At 40.8% G+C, this 17,704-nt stretch overlaps 2 protein-coding genes across 2 annotated transcripts; one reads left to right on the plus strand and one right to left on the minus strand.

Moving 5' to 3' along the window:
- Window positions 1–1,311: 1,311 nt before the first annotated feature.
- LOC122995773 (short transient receptor potential channel 2-like) lies at window positions 1,312–7,990 on the plus strand. Its single transcript, XM_044371144.1, has 12 exons — window positions 1,312–1,987; window positions 2,084–2,284; window positions 2,382–2,546; window positions 2,735–2,909; window positions 2,996–3,196; window positions 3,293–3,455; window positions 3,550–3,642; window positions 4,748–4,940; window positions 5,027–5,154; window positions 5,247–5,319; window positions 5,424–5,541; window positions 6,043–7,990. The coding sequence occupies exons 1-12, from the start codon at window positions 1,316–1,318 to the stop codon at window positions 6,936–6,938; spliced, it is 3,078 nt and encodes a 1,025-aa protein (XP_044227079.1). The 5' UTR covers window positions 1,312–1,315; the 3' UTR covers window positions 6,939–7,990.
- Window positions 7,991–8,849: 859 nt separating this feature from the next.
- Window positions 8,850–15,884, minus strand: LOC122995300 (ribonucleoside-diphosphate reductase large subunit). The gene is made up of 19 exons (XM_044370414.1): window positions 15,713–15,884; window positions 13,997–14,085; window positions 13,687–13,864; window positions 13,379–13,479; window positions 13,231–13,290; window positions 13,111–13,150; window positions 12,835–12,997; window positions 12,567–12,708; window positions 12,384–12,467; window positions 12,105–12,266; window positions 11,899–11,978; window positions 11,611–11,812; window positions 11,338–11,487; window positions 11,019–11,240; window positions 10,856–10,932; window positions 10,606–10,741; window positions 10,413–10,508; window positions 10,084–10,272; window positions 8,850–9,968 (listed from the first exon to the last, which is right to left on the minus strand). The coding sequence occupies exons 1-19, from the start codon at window positions 15,729–15,731 to the stop codon at window positions 9,777–9,779; spliced, it is 2,382 nt and encodes a 793-aa protein (XP_044226349.1). The 5' UTR covers window positions 15,732–15,884; the 3' UTR covers window positions 8,850–9,776.
- Window positions 15,885–17,704: the final 1,820 nt, after the last annotated feature.

Genomic DNA, 17,704 nt, shown 5'->3' on the forward strand with positions numbered 1-17,704 from the left:
CTTCACTTCCAAACAAATTATGATACACATGTCTCTGGACTGGGAACATTCTCCATGGAAAATGTGTTTGGGCATCTTTTGAATGTAACATTTTACTCCTTTGGTGAGCCTGATGTGATCAGCAATCTGATAGACAAACATTTCACAACATTTGTATGTTACAAGAACCTGGAAACTGCTGATGATGGCACAGTCTCTATGATAAAGTCACTGTAAATTGTGTGGGGTGGATAGCACACTCTCAGCACATGTGCAGCACAGTTGATGTGACATCTGACTAATTATACACTGATGCCTGAAGACCCAAAACTGTAGAGGATAAAAATTTGTAATTCAAGCTGAGAGAAGATTAAGAGATTGAAATGTTCAAAGCAAGATTTAAGACAAAAATAAAAATGTGCAACACCAATTTTAGTAACAGGACAGGAATGGACCTGCATGAAAAGAGACACTAGTGAAAATAATCAGTATATCTTTTTACTTGCAGCTCCTTGTTTTTCCACTCCTGTGAACTCCCTCCAGCCCCTCTGGGAAAACGATGACAGCTGCTGCCTGTTCAGTAACAGCTACCGTAATTGTACCATGGCACTGTTTCCAATGGGGACACCAGAGTTAATTCCTGTTTGAATGCAGAAACAGTTTGGTTTGGGCGCAGCCAGGCATGAAACACTTTGAATCAGTTACATTTTAATTGGCCTTGCCCCATGGGGGACTGATGTGTGTTATTGAGTTTGTGGGTGCTGATTCCATGCAGTCAGCCGGTAGCACATGATCGCAGGACACCAAAGTGTTCAGTTCTCTTCTTATTGGAGCTGCCTGTGCAGTGTACTGATATCTCTCACCTTCATCTGTGAGGCTTTAAATAGCTGGCAAAATATATTTCATGTCTCCAGAGAATGTGATTGGGTTTTCACTTTAGGACTGTTGCTCAAAAATTGTGCTGTTTTTCATCCAGAATGGAAAACCTCACGGTAAGCAGAGTTTTATTTACCCATGGTTTGTTGAATTTGTCATTCGATAAATTAGTTAAAACTTTTTCAGTGTGTTTCCAATGATCACAGCTGTATGTTTTATTAATCCGTTGTGTTCCCTCTGATGTCATAAAATGTGTCTTTAGTCACACATTTATTATTTTTTTGTGAATCCCTTAATTTTCTTACAAAAACATTTTATCAACATTTTTGTTTATGTAATCATTTTGCAAGTTCTTTTCCCTGGACATCTGGCATATATTTATAAAAATGTGTGATTGGACATCTAATACTGCTGCTAACACCACTTCTCTGTCCCGCAGCCAGAACAATGGCGCGAGATTATGAACAAGAAGATGCAGTTCCCGCCGGAGCTCATCAGTGCTATTCAGGAAGGGAAAATAGAACTGGTGTGTGGGCTGTTGAAGACTGGCGATGGCATCATCCGCCAGCTGGATGACTCAGAGGATCGCCTATGGAGGGAGGCCCTCAACTTGTCCATCCGCCTGGGCAACGAGGATGTCATGGATTCCCTCCTACAGGGGGTCAAGTTTGACTTCCGGCAGATTCACGAGGCCCTGCTGGTTGCCGTAGACACCAACCAACCTCGAGTGGTGAAGCGCCTGCTGGACCGCCTGGACCAAGAGAAAGGCAACAAGATGGACGTGCGCTCTTTCTCTCAGGCCATCTTTGACCACTCTATTGACAACTCCCAGTTTGCCCCTGGTGTGACTCCTCTGACCTTAGCCTGCCAGAAAGACCTGTATGATATAGTCACCATGCTCACCCAAAAAGGTCACGGCATCCCATGGCCACACAAGATATCCTGTGCCTGTTTGGAGTGCCGCAACGGCCGGCAGTATGACCTGTTGAAGTTCTCCTTGTCTCGCATCAACACTTACCGTGGCATTGCCAGCCGTGCCTACCTGTCCATCACCTCTGATGACGCCATGCTCAGTGCTTTCAGCCTCAGCAAAGAGCTCCGCAAGCTCTCACAAAAAGAGCCAGAGTTCAAGGTCTGAAGACATTCGTAGATATCCTCCTACTTACTGTTCATGCTGGGTGTCTGTATTGTGTCTTTACCTTGTGCTGTGGTGCCTTCTCTCCCGTAGCCTCAGTACCTGGGCCTTGAGGAGCTTTGTCAGGAGTTTGCCGTTGAGTTGCTGGGCATGTGTCGCAACCAGAGCGAGGTGACCACCATTCTGAACAGCTGTGGAGATGAGAGCCAGGACTCCTTAGACCAGCAGGCCTTTGAGGAGGGAATACCAAACCTGTCGCGTCTGCGTCTTGCTGTCAACTACAACCAGAAGCAGGTTGCGAGGTTCAGAGATGAGTAGTAGAGGACATATACTTGATCCTGCACAGTTGAATTCAAAATTTGTTTCTCCCTCCCCGTTTCTTTTTGTGCAGTTTGTGGCCCATCCAATCTGCCAGCAGGTGCTGTCATCGATCTGGTGTGGGAGCTTGTCTGGCTGGAGAGGTAGCAGGACAGCCTGGAAGCTGTTTGTCTCTGTTGGGATCTTCCTCACCATGCCCATCCTCTGCCTCGTGTACTGGATCGCACCAAAGTCAAAGGTCACATCACCCCAAAATTGCCAAATGTAGAGTTTATATGCATTTTCTGATCCTGCGATACCTGGGGCAGCAATAGCAAGTATAATGCTCCCTTAATTAGGAAGACTGTCCTAAAAGACATTTGAGTAAGAAAATAGGAAGGCTTTGTTCTGGCCCTGACAGGTCATTGTGTTTCGTTTTTTCACCAGGTAGGAAAGATGCTAAAGATACCTGTGATCAAGTTTCTCCTTCACTCAGCTTCCTACCTGTGGTTCCTCATCACATTACTCGGAGAATCAATAACCATGGAGATGTATCGAGACAAATTTGCTTCAAGGCAGCAGAACATCCTGCACAGCTCCTTCCACATGGTGTGGGTGGTCGGTGGGTTCACTCTCTAGTCTGTTTCTAACTCCACACCAAGGAAACTCATGCTGGATAAAAGGTTCATAATCCACTGTCTCGTGTAGGATTCTTCTGGTATGAGTGTAAGGAAGTGTGGCTTGAGGGGCTGCGGAGTTACTTCCTCGACTGGTGGAACTGCTTGGACATGATGGTGCTCAGCATGTACCTGGCGTCCTTTGCATTACGTGTGCTCATCATGCTCAAAGGTTACTTCCTCTGCCATGATGTTAACAGCACAGAGGAGTGTGTCTACTTCACCCAGACTGGTAAGAAAATGATGCCAGATCATTAATCCAGAATGATTGTTGGATGTCATAAAGGTTGTTAAAAGCTGTCTGTTGCTATGTGAAACTGTCTCGCAGTACGTGGGGACTGGCATCAGGAGGACCCCCAGCTGATTGCAGAGGTGCTGTTTGCAGTGACCAGCATGTTGAGCTTCACACGGCTGGCGTACATCCTGCCAGCCCATGAGTCTCTGGGAACTCTGCAAATCTCCATAGGGAAGATGATTGATGATATGATGAGGTAAGAGGACTTTTCATTTTGCCCCCTGCATTATACACTTGCATATTTCTATAATTCAGGGTACATTGTACACATGGCATGTTTTCTTTTTTAGATTCATGTTTATACTGATGATCATTGGAACGGCCTTCCTCTGTGGCATCAACAATGTCTATGTTCCTTACGTCATCTCTCCACATCTTGGCAGGTAAGAATAAGGGATCGTAAGGTTTCTGGTTTGAATTCTACAGTTTCCCATAAGCCAAAAGATGCTAGTCTTGCATAATCAGTCCAAATCTGTGCAGACTACTGTGAAGCTCCAAATGTGTGAGTTCACATGGACTGAACGGGGACAGATGCATAAGTATTTTTAAAGGAATAGTTTGATATTTTGGGAATACACTTATTTGCCTCTTTGCTTAGAGTTGGATGAGCAGATTGATACCACTCTCATGTCTGTACACTAAATATGAAGCTAGTGGCAGGGGATAATTAGCGTAGCTTAGCATAAGAATTGGACTAAGCAGTTAGTCTGGCTCTGTCCAGTGCCTACCAGCACCTCTCATTAATTAATATGTTATATCACGCTTGTTTAATTCTCACAAAAACTGGAAGTGACAATTTATAACTGTGGGGGGGGGGACTATTTCTTGAGTCTTGTCGTCACTGTGAGTTTGACAAGAAACCATCTGAATCTCTAGGAAGTCACTGTGTCTGGACAGAAATAGTTTTTACTTTGTCTTTTTTTTGGACTATCCCTTAAAGCCTTCAGATCCTACATAGAATTTGTCATATTAGAGCCTGACAGGTAATTTGGCCAGGGCCAATACATCTGCAGAAGTATTAGCTTATTGCAGATATATTGTATCAGTGTATATGTCAGCCGAAAAGTTACAAGAAATGTCCATATTTTCTTCACTTTAAGTGATCCTTGTCAAAAATGTTTTTATGTTTTGTTTTTATGTACGAAAAGTTCATATCAGCCAATATATTATTATTAGATTGTTGTAATTCTCAAATATAAATATCTTCATATCGCCATTACAAAAATCCAGTATCACTCAGGCTCTTTATCATATGCTAATTTGCAATGCTTGTCTATTTCTAGATTTTTTTATTACATATATACAAATTGCAAAATATAATGTTGAAAGTATTTTTGAAAATGTTGAGAGTATTTTTTCCTAACTTCTTGTTTCTAAGACTTTTAATTAGACGTTTTGCCACTGATCATAATACACATCACCATCGTTAGTCAGACAATGGTACATAACAGTCTCATCATCATAACACTCTTCATTGCACTCCTGTAGGTTTAATGAGACGTTCCACTTCCTGTTCTGGACCATGTTTGGCGTGGCCAACCAGGACTACGTGGATATGCCGCAGTTTGTGTTAGCAGAGTTCGTTGGAAGGATTCTGTATGGCATCTTCACACTCGTCATTGTGATCGTCCTTCTCAACATGCTCATTGCTATGATCACCAACTCTTTTCAGAAAATTGAGGTAAAGAGAAAATTTAATGTCTGCATTGCAAAAAAAAAGTATAGGAACCATAACCTGGCACTTATATCTCAACATTTTTATTTCAGGATGACGCAGATGTAGAGTGGAAATTTGCCCGGTCAAAGCTGTATCTCAGTTACTTCAGAGAGGGCCTCACCATGCCTGTGCCCTTCAACATCATCCCCTCACCTAAAGCCATCTTTTACATCCTACGGTGACCTCCAAACGCTTCAAAACAATTTAACCTGCAGTGCAATTTCATTGTTTATCTCTGTTTTTAATTATTAGTATCAAATTCTGTTTCAGGGGTACCTTTAGACGAATCTGCTGCTGCTGCAGTTGTAATTCTCAGACAAAATACCCTACCATAACCTCTATGGTAAGTGTGTGTGCTCACATACAGGAGTTAGTGAAAAAAATCTAAATACCCTCAAATATGTGATGTTAAATATGTTTTTTATGTTTTCTGTATTATGTGATAAGTCCAGTGAAAAGGGATCTAAAGAGAGCCAGTTACCTTACCGGCAGCAGGTGATCAGGGCTCTGGTGCAGCGCTACATTGAGTCCGCTCGCAGGGAGTTCAAGGAGACCAAGAGGAAAGGTAACTGTGACTTTGACAAAAATCCATCAGACACTAATGCATTAAAGAGACCTTTTGGCCTGTTGCATGTTGCCCTCTTCTCTCTTCCATCCCTCTGGTCTCTCTCTAGTTCTGGCTATCAAATAAAAAGTCTAAAAGGACTGAGATATAGTCAGAAAACCATCTTATTTGAAATATACAGTTGGAGAGTGTCAGTGCACTTTTGAAAAGCATCATTGACTTGACAGAGAAAAGAAAGAAGAAAACAACTTTAATTTTTTTAAAGATTTTTTTAAGATTCAAATGTATAAATAAGACAACAAATGATAAACCAAGAGAAGAAAAAAATAAGTTGATACAATAATCTGCAACAGTGTCTAACCCCGCTCGTATGCTTTCAAGCCAGACAGTCAGATTTTCAAAAGTATTGACAGGTTGTCACATGAAATAAAACATTGTTTTATTTGATAAACAATATTATTATTTATCATTAACATGCGTTAATGTGCATTCTTCCCTCAGATATCGGTAATCGGATCACTGAGCTGAGCAAAACGATGTGCAGGATGCACAATGATATGAAGTTAGTCCATCAGTATCTGCTGGAGGAGGGACACCCTGCAGGCGATGCACTGATGAAGGACAGCTCCTCTTTTCTGGGGAAATACATCATCGGTGCCAAGAACAATTTCAGAGGTTTTAACGGTAGACAAGATGACAAAAACATGTCGCTTAAAGTGACAGTGCATCACGGAGAAGAAGAGGAGGATAAAGAAAAGGTTGACTCGGATACAAAGCAGGAGTCAGACATACAGCAGAATCAGGTGGGCGAACATGGAGCAGAGGGATCAAAGCAGGTAACCGACTGTGATGTGGTGAAGATGGAGGAAGGCAGAGCTAAAGTAGAGCAAGGAGATGAGAAGGAAACAGAGGAAAAAGAACAGGCGGAGACAGACAAAAATGAAAATAGTGACAATGAAGTGAATGGGGAGATGGCAACAGGCACAAGTTTTAATAATGTAGAAGAAAAGGTAGAAGCCGAGGGCACACAAGATGAGGCAGAAAAAAGAGGAGAAGGAGAGGCACTCACAGGAGAGAAGGTGGATGAAAAACACAAAGACACGAGCCCCGAACAAGCTGAAAGCATCGAAGTCAACAATGAACAGACAGACACAAAGAAAGTAATGAACAAGTTCAAAGACATAGAGCTGCAAGAGAAAAAAGTGGAAGCAAGGTGGGTGAAAGGTAGGAAGTTTGAGCGTAATGTAGCAGAGAGGTCAAGGGTCAAGGAGAGCAATGAGACACCTGGAACCAAGAAAATTATTCCCTCGCCGACAGGTAGCAGCAGCTCCCAGGACACGGGCTTTGGTTCCCAAGAAGGGGAGGGATCGATTGATGGGATCCTAGTGAGACCGTAAACTTAGTGACTCTTTAAGGACCACACCTGTTTCATTGTCCAGCCCTTTGGTCACCTTATCCAACATCTGATAAGAGGATTTGTGTTGAGGCTGCACAAGGAATCATTGGCAATTTGGAGTTGCAGCTTCAGATTTTTGACCCTGTCACTTGATCCATCCAAAGCTTTGGTATAAAGATACATATATCTACAGCTACAGGCCAGATTACAATGAAATCTGCTATAGCTTTGTGATTTTTTTGACCTCTTGTCTAAAATTTCTCCATGACCAACACAAGGTCTGTGACAAGGTATCTTGAAAACAAAGGGTCAGCAAGTAAGATGTCAGTTTGTACACAGGATATTTCTCTAATTAGCCTATTGCCATGAGATTTGCTGAGGACATTTATACTCACAGGAGATGTGATTATAATAACCCACCCACAGACTGTAGTTCTGACAAAAACACTTTCATATTGTGAGATAATAATGAATATTGCAGCCTCTTGGGGATTCTAGCACGGCTTTTAGGTTACTTCACAGTTTTAAAAAAAAATCTTGATTTGAATCAATGAAACTGTAAGAAACGTTCATGTAGTGTAGCCAATCAGGCTAATTCTACCAAAATCATGTGTTCTTCTGACACAGAAAACCACATATTTCTTAATTATTTACATTATGTGCTGGAGAAAGAGCAATTTAACCGAGACAGCGATCATGTAGTTGCCAATCCTCTCATCACATGTTAAGAAGGGATCAGTTTACCATAAAAAACAATTCACACTGGTACACATTGATAAGCATCGGTTGCAGTAAAGTAGGGTTACAGTACCATTAGAAAATACACCAATTAGACCACGTAAAAAAAAGATAGAACAGAGTGTTTCTTTGGTCGGTTGACTGGATGCAATTGTATCACATGCAGGTTTCACTGTTCATTTGTGCTGACTGTCCCTTTCTTCACTGTCATTTTCCAAAGTGTACTGTTCAATAGCATGTAGCCCCCATAGGGCGCTCTCATTTTCCATGTATCAAAATAGCCATGTGTTCAATTACAGTAAGCTTTTGCACAATATAGGTACTTTTTAAAACAATTAAAGATTTGAAAGTAAAGGTAGTTCTGTCTCTTCATTTCTTCATCAGTGGCAGACCTACACCTGATGCTGCAGTGTGACAGTGCAGGTCTCAGCTTGCTTTACACATACTGGTCCCATGAGGTTGCGTGCATGAACACACCAGTTCATTAATTCATCACCTGCAGCATCACCTGTCCCAAGGCACACTACATCCAAAGTCTTCCGCTGGGAAAAAAACAGCTAGGCATTGTTGCCTGAATGATGCTATCACTTCTCCACCTGTTTGACATGTTTGTTAGACAGGAGATGAGAAAATGCATCTACGCCACTCAGTGTCGGTCTTTTCCCTCTAGATAAAAATACAACATGCTTAGGGAAGCTTCTGGTGTATGTGTATACAGTATATAATCATCTATGGCGGTATATGTAATTCTTCTATCACAATATCAATGTTTCTAGATATCCTGATATATGATCTTAAAACTGAATTGAAAAATGTTTATAGATAAAATAACCAGACTATTAGGTCTGTTTTCTGGCTTATCCAGAGAATTAAACACCTGACAGATAAAAATACTTCACATTGATACAATATTCCTATTAATCCTATATTTCTGTTAAGTAGTCCTGTTATTTATTGACAATAAAGGCCTAATGACACCAGAGATATTAAAGGTATACCATGGTATGGATAGTATAGAAAATTATTTAATGGTCAATGAATTAATCTAATCTTTTCATGGTACTGTATTTGTCAAATGGGAAGTGAGGTGGGTAGTGTCCTCAACATATCCAATTATTAAATGAGCTTCTGGGCATCTTTTGTCTGGTCTGTCATAATAAAAAGGCCATTCTTGTCCATTCTCCTTTTATTATTAATTTTCTCACTGGATGTAGAAAATACAACAGTTCCTTATTTAATGTACAAAAACCCAACAAACAAACAAAAAACTTTAATAAGTCCACATCTTAAATTACTGTTCAAGTCAAAATTAATGAAAGTCTGAGGTATAACTAGATCAGTTGTTCCCAACCTTGGTAGTCAAAAGATAAATCTTAGAGGGTCACAAGAGGATTCAGAATAGGACAGCAGAGGGGGAAAAAACACATTTATGCTACATAATATTATGTTTGTCTAATCTTTGCTCCTTTTCGTGAATTACTGATTTTTATTTAACTTATTCAGGCCTATAAAGTATTCATGTAAAGAACTCTTTGGTTGTCCTGTAAACATATATGCAATCTTTGTCAATGGGTCACAAATAGAGAGAACATAATCACAGGCCCAAAAAGGTTAGGAACCTCTGAACTAGATAACATACAGTACATGGTACAGGTTCTGAAATATCCCAGTAACTCCAGGTCCACAGACTCTTTACAATAATGTAATAACTAATGAGACTTCACATAAATTAAGACCATTGTTGGACAAAAGTTTAATATTCTATCTAAAATACAGACCATTTCATTAATTAATTCATTGCTGTCACCAACATATTACAAAACGGTTGATTTAAAAAAAAAACCCAAAGGTAAATATTAATTCATTTCATCCTATTAATTCTATACAGAACATGCATACAACACACATTTCATGATGAAAATCCAACAAATATTAAATAAAAACTGCAAAGATTTGTAACCTGAAGACAGCGGCGTATAAAAAACACAAGTATGAAGCCATATACTAATTATAAGCACCCGGTGTTTCCAAAAATACATTTTTAGTGCGGAAGCTGGTGATTAAAGGGGAAGAGCGTTTGTCTGAGTGAATCACACTTCACTTAAGAGCCACACATCAGGCACTCGTCTTTATTTGCTAGTGAACAAACCATGGCGGCAGTGTTGCGCTCTTTGGTCTCCTCCTCCTCACTCTTGGCTGATTGGGCTTCCTTTAATTTCTCCTTGTTCAGGGTGAACTGAATGGGGTTGGCAGCGGGCTTTGTCCGTAGGTAGTACATGCCAGTTTTCAGGCCCTGTAGAGAAGAGATTATTTAATATGAGGGTTTAAGATGTTGTTTCCTGGAATGAAGAAGCAGCATCTTTTATCTCTTGGTTCCTAAAGCATGCATTCCCTCAATCCTGACTTACCAACTTCCAACCGTAGAAGTGCATGCTGGTAAGTTTGCCATAGTTTGGCTCGGCGATGTGAATGTTGAGGGACTGGCTCTGGTCAATGTAGGCGCCTCGATCTGCTGCCATCTTGAGGACAGTCTTCTGGGAGATTTCCCACACAGTTTTATACAGCTGCTTCAGATCATCAGGGATCTCTTCGATATCCTGTGCACAAGTCAGAGATGTTTAAAAATATTTGATGACCAAAAAAAGAAGTCAGATTAAACTATAGGATCATTTAGAGCACTGATGTTGAATAATCTAATCAGATATGACTTAATTAAGATTTTAGTGTGACCCTTTACCTGGATGGAGCCGTTCTGAGCAATCAACTGGTTCTTCATTTCATCGCTCCACAATCCTCTTTCTGTTAAATCCTTCAGCAGGTGAGGATTCACAATCTATGAGAAAAGCAGAAATGACACATAGAAAACCTTCCTGCTATGGACACACGAGTTTGGAGACACAAAACAGTGAATGCATTCAGACAGTGCTGACCTGAAACTCTCCTGAGAGCACCCTGCGGGTGTAGATGTTGCTGGTGTAGGCCTCAATGGACTCATTGTTGCCGAGGATCTGGGCAGTGGAGGCTGTGGGCATGGGGGCCATGAGCAGACTGTTCCTCACACCATGCCTGAGGACACACGTGCGGGGGAGGAGCTGAATCAGAGATGATCTACAGTCTCCACATACAGTGGATGTGACATGAGTGATGGCAGGAACAAGAGTAACACTCAGAAAGACTTACTTGGCAATTTTCTCCTTCAACGCCTTCCAGTCCCACAAATCTGTCGGGGTCTGGCCCCACATGTCATACTGAAGGATCTGCAAAACAAAATTAGTCAGGATGTGAGCACACGCTGATGAAATGTATTCTGGGATGGATTTGAGACATTGTGGTAACTACTCACTCCCTTGCTGACAGGAGAGCCAGCGTAGGTTTCATAAGGGCCGAGCTCAGCTGCCAGCTCGCAGCTGGCCTCCAGGGCAGCGTAGTAGATGGTCTCAAAGATCTGGATGTTGAGCAGCTGGGCCTCCTGGCTTTCGAATGGGTAACGCATAAGAATAAAGGCGTCAGCCAGACCCTGCACTCCGATTCCAATTGGCCTGTGGCGCTTGTTTGACCTTTCAGCCTGTAAAGCAGGACAGAGGATCCATCTGTTAACACTGAGTATACAAGACCTGGCTGCATGGTCGAAGGAGAGTCAACAGTGGACAAAAAAGGCGTACCTCAGGCACTGGGTAGTAGTTGATGTCAATAATCTTGTTCAGGTTCTTGACGATGACCTTGGTGACGGATAGAAGCTTTTTAAAGTCAAAGGTCCTCTCTGGGGTGACGTACATGTTGAGGGCAATGGATGCCAGGTTACACACTGCAACCTGAGTAGAAGAAAGAACACATTGTAAAAACAGTTTTACCAAAATACTGCAATTGTTTAAATGAAGTTTACAGATGCAGCAAGCTAAATGCACAGATATCCTGTAATATCATCTGCCCCTCACCTCGTCTTTGCTTGTGTACTCTACGATCTCTGTGCATAGATTGCTGGATTTGATGGTGCCCAGATTCTGCTGGTTGCTCTTTCTGTTGCAGGCGTCCTTGTAGAGCATGTATGGTGTGCCGGTTTCTGTCTGTGACTCGATGATGGCGTACCACAGCTGCTGAGCCTTCACCACACGCTTAGCCCTGCCTTCCTTCTCATACCTGAAGACAAACGGGAGTCATGGAACAGGTTAGCACTGAACAAATGAGCCGTTTGTTAAGAACAGAGTTTAGCATGCTGGTCTTACCGAGTGTAGAGCTCCTCAAACTCCTCTCCCCAGCACTCCTCTAACCCAGGACATTCACTGGGACACATCAGGGACCAGTCCTACAAGAACAGGAGAGGAACAATAAGTAGATAGTATATGGTGGACTATAAAATATACTGCTAAGTTCAAACAAAAACTTACGTGGAATCTGAAATAGGGAGAAAATTATAATAAATAATATTCACCTGATTGCTTTCCACTCGTTTCATAAAGAGGTCTGGGATCCACAGTGCGAAGAACAGGTCTCTGGCCCTCTGCTCCTCTTTACCTGTGTTTTTCTTCAACTCCAAGAAGTCAAACACATCGGAATGCCACGGCTCCAGGTACACAGCGAAGGCCCCAGGTCTCTGAACAAGCAAACACAGAGTCAGGTGACTAAACATACTACCACAAATGTCTAAAGAACAACAATTTCAAGCATTATTACACATCTTTGACAATTTGAGGTAGATCTCAATTCTTACCTTGTTGCCGCCCTGGTCAACATAACGTGCTGTATTGTTGTAGACTCTAAGCATAGGAACCAGCCCGTTGGATGTGCCATTAGTCTGAAAAACAAGAACCACATGTTTTAAAAGTGTCATAATACAAAAAAAGCTCCTCTATATCTGCTTGATTAAACTCTCTGTGGTGTTCATTATACTCACCCCAGCAATATAGCCACCTGTTGCTCTGATACAGCTAACTGCCAGTCCAATACCTCCGGCTGATTTAGAGATGAGGGCACACTGTTTCAGTGTGTCGTAAATACCTTCAATACTGTCATCCTTCATGGCCAGCAAGAAACAACTGCAAAAACCCAAACAAATTGAATGAGAAAAAAAAAAATCAAGTTTAACAGACAGCATCAGGGCTTTCCTGACCTTCCTAACCTCGCTCATAGCCTACCAGTACCCAGATTTTTGCAGTCCTTACCTGGACAGCTGTGGCCTGTTGGTGCCAGCGTTGAACAGAGTAGGGGAGGCATGGGTGAACCACTTCTCTGACAGCAAGTTGTAGGTCTCAATGGCTGCATCAATGTCTCCTTTATGAATCCCGACAGCCACTCTCATTAGCATGTGCTGGGGTCTCTCAGCAACTACAGAAAAACAGGTTAATTAACAACAAAAACAAACTTAAATATCCAACTAACAAAAGTCTCTGCAGCCATAAATATGCTTCTCAGTAAGTTTTAGAACAAGCATCTCTTACCTTTGCCGTTAATCTTCAACAAATAAGACCTCTCAAGAGTCTATAGAGCAAAAGGACAAATTAGATTTATACTCCAAGGATCTGTGTGAGATGTTGAATGTAACTGGCCATTGAAATTACCTTAAAGCCGAAGAAGTTGTAAGAAAAGTCTCTGTCGAAAATGATGGCGGAGTTGAGGCGCTGCAAAAATTGAAGACAAGATGTTAAGAAATGCAAAACGTAACTGCAATGAAAATATGAACAAAATATGACACCGAATGTGACTTACAGCCTTGTTATCAAGGACAATGTCGAGCGTCTCCTTGGAGATCATAGGGGAGTGACGCTTATTTAATGGGTTGACATAGTTGTACAGGTCCTCCATCACATCTACAACAGCAAAAAGGGAAGAATGTGTATAATGTCAGTGAAAAGTGTTGTGAACAGTGAAACATCACATTGTGCAGAACCACCATTTATTATAAATCTTGCGCCAAATGGCATCATGATGTCCCATATTTAGAAATACATGTATAATATCATGTAACTTGCCGTGGAGTTGATCAGTATATTTGTTATATTAAGACTTGTACTCACCACTGAAGACTTTCTTGGTCTCTTTGTGCAGGTTAGACACGGCGATTCGTGCGGCCAGGATTGCATAGTCAGGATGTTTGGTGGTGAGGGTGGCGGCAGTCTCTGCTGCCAGAGTGTCCAGCTCCACAGTGGTGACTCCACTGTACAGACCCTGGATCACCTTCATCGTAATCTGAGCCTGCAGAAACGGGGATAAAGAGTTATAGAGTACATACAGTGTAGAGCCATCAGTCCAGAACTTAATGGGGTTTTTTTTTAAGTTCTTTTTTGGATTGACTTTTTAGATAACTTTAAAGTGGTTTGAACTTACAGGGTCCACAAAGTCAGAATTGAGCCCATAGCAGAGTTTCTGGATGCGAGATGTGATTTTATCAAAAGTAACTCCCTCCTGTCGTCCATCTGAAATACAAAAAGACAACATTATTAGTCCTCAAGTTTAGTTATTTGGAAATGTTTCAATTAAGTTCTCAGTGTAGTTGATGAATGTAATTGCAGTGGTCAACACATATTCTGTTAGTTAGATTTCCTTTTCTGGTCAATTAACTCAAATGAGGCCCGCACTTAACACCTGTCTAGCCAGTTACTATGGTAGGCAGGAAATTTATTTTGAAAGTATCACCAAAAGGTGCCCAGCCAGCATGGGCTTACAAGACACTATGAACATGACAAACAAGAGCAATAACATAACATAATGAGAGTGAAAAAGAAAGAACAAATATAACACACCTCCATACATGTCAATCAATGTCAAACCAAATGTGAACGCAGTCCTGCTCCTTAGACATTACAGCTGTAATACATAACTCATATCTGAGGCACAGACTGTGCCTTTATCACATCAAACATAAAGTGCCCTCATATGCTGTTGTTAAGCATTTAACACAAACTGAGTTTGGTTTGTAAACAGGTACTGAAGTCTGAATTCATCAGACATAGAAAACAAATCGGGACATTCTGCAGACATTTTAGGGAAATGCCTACAGTATCTAAAAGTGTGATATAATGGACAATAGAACAAAAAGTACATTTTATTTTTGATCACACAGAGACACTTTCTGTTCTCCCTTGGCATCGAACAGAAACATCTGGTTTCCACCACCAGAGGCAAGAAACCACATCTCAGCTGGGCACAGAAAGACCTCTATTTTTAACACTTTATTACAGACAATAGCATATACAATGCATATAGGACACACAAACACACACACACAAACAACAACAACAACAACAACACATGGCCCAGCAGTACAGGCAAAAATCCAAGAACAAGCCTCTTCATTCAAGTCTAAATCGTAACACCAACTTTAGCCAAAAATGCTCCAATATCAGACCTGCGAGGTCACAAAGGTTGTGTATAATAACACGGTCCTCAAAGCTTTAGAGGTCTTTGAATATTTTATATAATCCACATATTCATTGAGTTCATTCTTAAAAACAGGAAATAATGGTTTAGAACCACTGGATCTGCATTTGTGGATGTGATGTCTAGCAAGTAAAAATTAAATATTTATTATAAAATATTTTATTAAAAAAATTCTTCTGACATTTTCTGTTTATCATTTTCAAATAGTCATGTACTGTGTACGTAAGTACAATGACAACAATAGGAAGACACCTTGCTACTTCGCGCCAACACAACAAATCCCGATAATAACCCTGTTACACACTCATTATAGAAGAAGACCCACAAGACTAAAGAACAAAAACAGATCACCAAATCCTGATAATCAATTCAAAGCCTCAGCTATTTCAAAAATATATGCTCACTGTCTTTGTTCTTTCATAATTGTAAGTTAGTCTTTGTTTAGTTTCTCGACGGGAAACTCACAGCATAAAGAAAAGAAAATACATTTAAACATCACTGAAACTGAGCTGAAGACTTAAATGTGGTGTTTCTTTGTAGTATTAACATGTATGACACCGTAAATACATTTTAAGACGGAATCACGGAACTGCAAATCCCCCGCATTGCAACATTGCATCACTTTGTATTTGATAACAATAATATTAAAGTTAGCTACCGTACCTCGCTTAATCACATGCATGTTGGCAGTAAAGCGTCTGGTTTCCTCTGTTTGTGTTATCTTCTCAGCTGGAAACTTGAAACGAAGAAGACAACAGTGAGACAAAGTTGTTACTGCCGGTTGTGACCCTGTGAGAACAATCAGCCGACACAGTTGAATCTCAAACTGAGAGCGCCAAATGCCGGCAGGCCAGTTACACTGCATTGTGTCAGCCGCTCAGCCAATCAGAGAAGACGCCGGCAGACTTTTAGACCAATCAGAGCCTGGCACCCTGTCTTCTGGTCGCCTTTTCCGGCCGAAAACTGGCGGGATGTTGTATTATAAGGTGTATTTCAGCGGCGTAGCAACAGTGCAGTTTGATTCAACATAGACATGATAATGACGCTCCAACAACCACATATGAATGTCACTTCAGTTATAAACAGGGTGTTACTCACATAACTGTGGGTGTTTGCTTCCTTTCATGAAGTAACTACAGTAATACATGCTTAGATTAGATTGATACTGAAAATCCGCATTATGAATAAGCCTGTAAATCATGTATTATGAGGGTATTAAAACAATAACACTAGGATGACGTCTATAACAATTATTATCATCAATTTCAGTGGCAATTCTGAAAAACAAATGTGCACTTTCAAGTAAAGTATATAAAAATGACTGAACAGTATACAATATGTATGATAATGTGTTAGTAGTCAACTATCACAGGCAAGTCTTCAAGATATTCTGCAGTGTTTTAGTGAATGTTTTGCTATTGATTATTTGACTAGATAATATTGGTCTGTTTGATAATCAGCAGCTATTTTAAATCATCAGTCAGTTTTAACCCATCACAAACATATATCAAGTTAGATAAGTTAATATCTGTAAAATTGCTTTTTTAATATTTATTTTTGTTGTATTTACACACATGTAAGACTGCATAAAATCAAAATAATAAAAATAAAAGATGTGACAGCAGAGGTCAAGAATCCACAGGCTTATACAACGGAGCTCCCCTCAAGTTAAAGGTTCAGTATGTAGGAATCAGAAGTTCCTTCTCATTAGCGGTTTTGTGTGCTTATTACAACCTTTGGACTACCAACAGGTAAAACAAAAGGGGTATGCTATGTTCTGCTATTGCTCTGGAGCTTGTTTTCTGCTCCTTTGTTGAGGAAATAATGTTTTAGCTCTGTGTGTGCTTGGGAGTGGGCGACTTGTCATTGCGGGGGTGTTTTGTTGTGACATGTGTTGTGGTTGATGGAGGCAGTTTCATCATGGTACATCATGGTGCTGCATGGTGTTTCTAGTCGGATAGCACCGTTTTTGTTGTGTTGTTGTGTGGTTATGCTGGTTGTTTGTTGACGTTAGCGGGTGAGAGGCAAGGCACTTGATAGCATGCAAAAATGTCACTTTTGTTGGATTTTTGCACTGGAGACTTCAAATTTCCGCATCACACTTGTATAAGTTGAATACTGGACCAAGATTGGCTCCAAACTAGTTGTGATGTCACAAATCATGTTCTTAGGCCCACCCTTTAAAATCGGATTTTCAGTGATCACAGAGAAACTTTCCACTTTCAGCAGATAAATGTGGTGTGAAAGAAAATTGAATAATAGGTTATCATTTTATAAATCTTTTGTATATATGTTACAAATGTTTTCAAACTAAGGAGTCAATGTTTGTTATCAACTGAATGTGATGTAATGTCATCGTCATTTTGGGGATACATGTTGGTGAAGAAAGGGCTAGTAGGCTAGTTGAACTCTTGAACCTGTTTCTATCTGAGGGTAGCTTGCTGACGTCTGGGGTTAGCTAGAGATATTTGTCTTAAGCCTGCTGTTTTAGAGACCATACTTGTTTGTAAGAAGGTGTAATGGTTTGTGGAAGTGTCCATTTAGGGACCAGACTGTTTTTAGCTTTGCTTCTGGAGAGGTATAAAGTTGTCTAGTTTGAGTTCACAATCTTTAGAGAAAGGGCTGGCTTTAGGGAAAGGGCCAGCTGAACAACAT

Source organism: Thunnus albacares, chromosome 13, assembly GCF_914725855.1.
Source record: "Thunnus albacares chromosome 13, fThuAlb1.1, whole genome shotgun sequence".
NCBI lineage: Eukaryota > Metazoa > Chordata > Actinopteri > Scombriformes > Scombridae > Thunnus > Thunnus albacares.

What these genes read in the sequence shown, in the direction of transcription:
- LOC122995773 (XM_044371144.1), top strand. Translation starts at nt 1,316, where the DNA reads ATGAACAAGAAGATGCAGTTCCCGCCGGAGCTCATCAGTGCTATTCAG. An exon ending in ACTCTTTTCAGAAAATTGAG is followed by an intron (nt 4,941 to 5,026) that starts GTAAAGAGAAAA and finishes TTTTTATTTCAG; the next exon opens with GATGACGCAGATGTAGAGTG. An exon ending in ACCCTACCATAACCTCTATG is followed by an intron (nt 5,320 to 5,423) that starts GTAAGTGTGTGT and finishes TTATGTGATAAG; the next exon opens with TCCAGTGAAAAGGGATCTAA.
- LOC122995300 (XM_044370414.1), bottom strand. An exon ending in TTGTCCTTGATAACAAGGCT is followed by an intron (nt 13,291 to 13,378) that starts GTAAGTCACATT and finishes CAATTTTTGCAG; the next exon opens with CGCCTCAACTCCGCCATCAT. An exon ending in ACTTCTACGGTTGGAAGTTG is followed by an intron (nt 9,969 to 10,083) that starts GTAAGTCAGGAT and finishes TCTTCTCTACAG; the next exon opens with GGCCTGAAAACTGGCATGTA.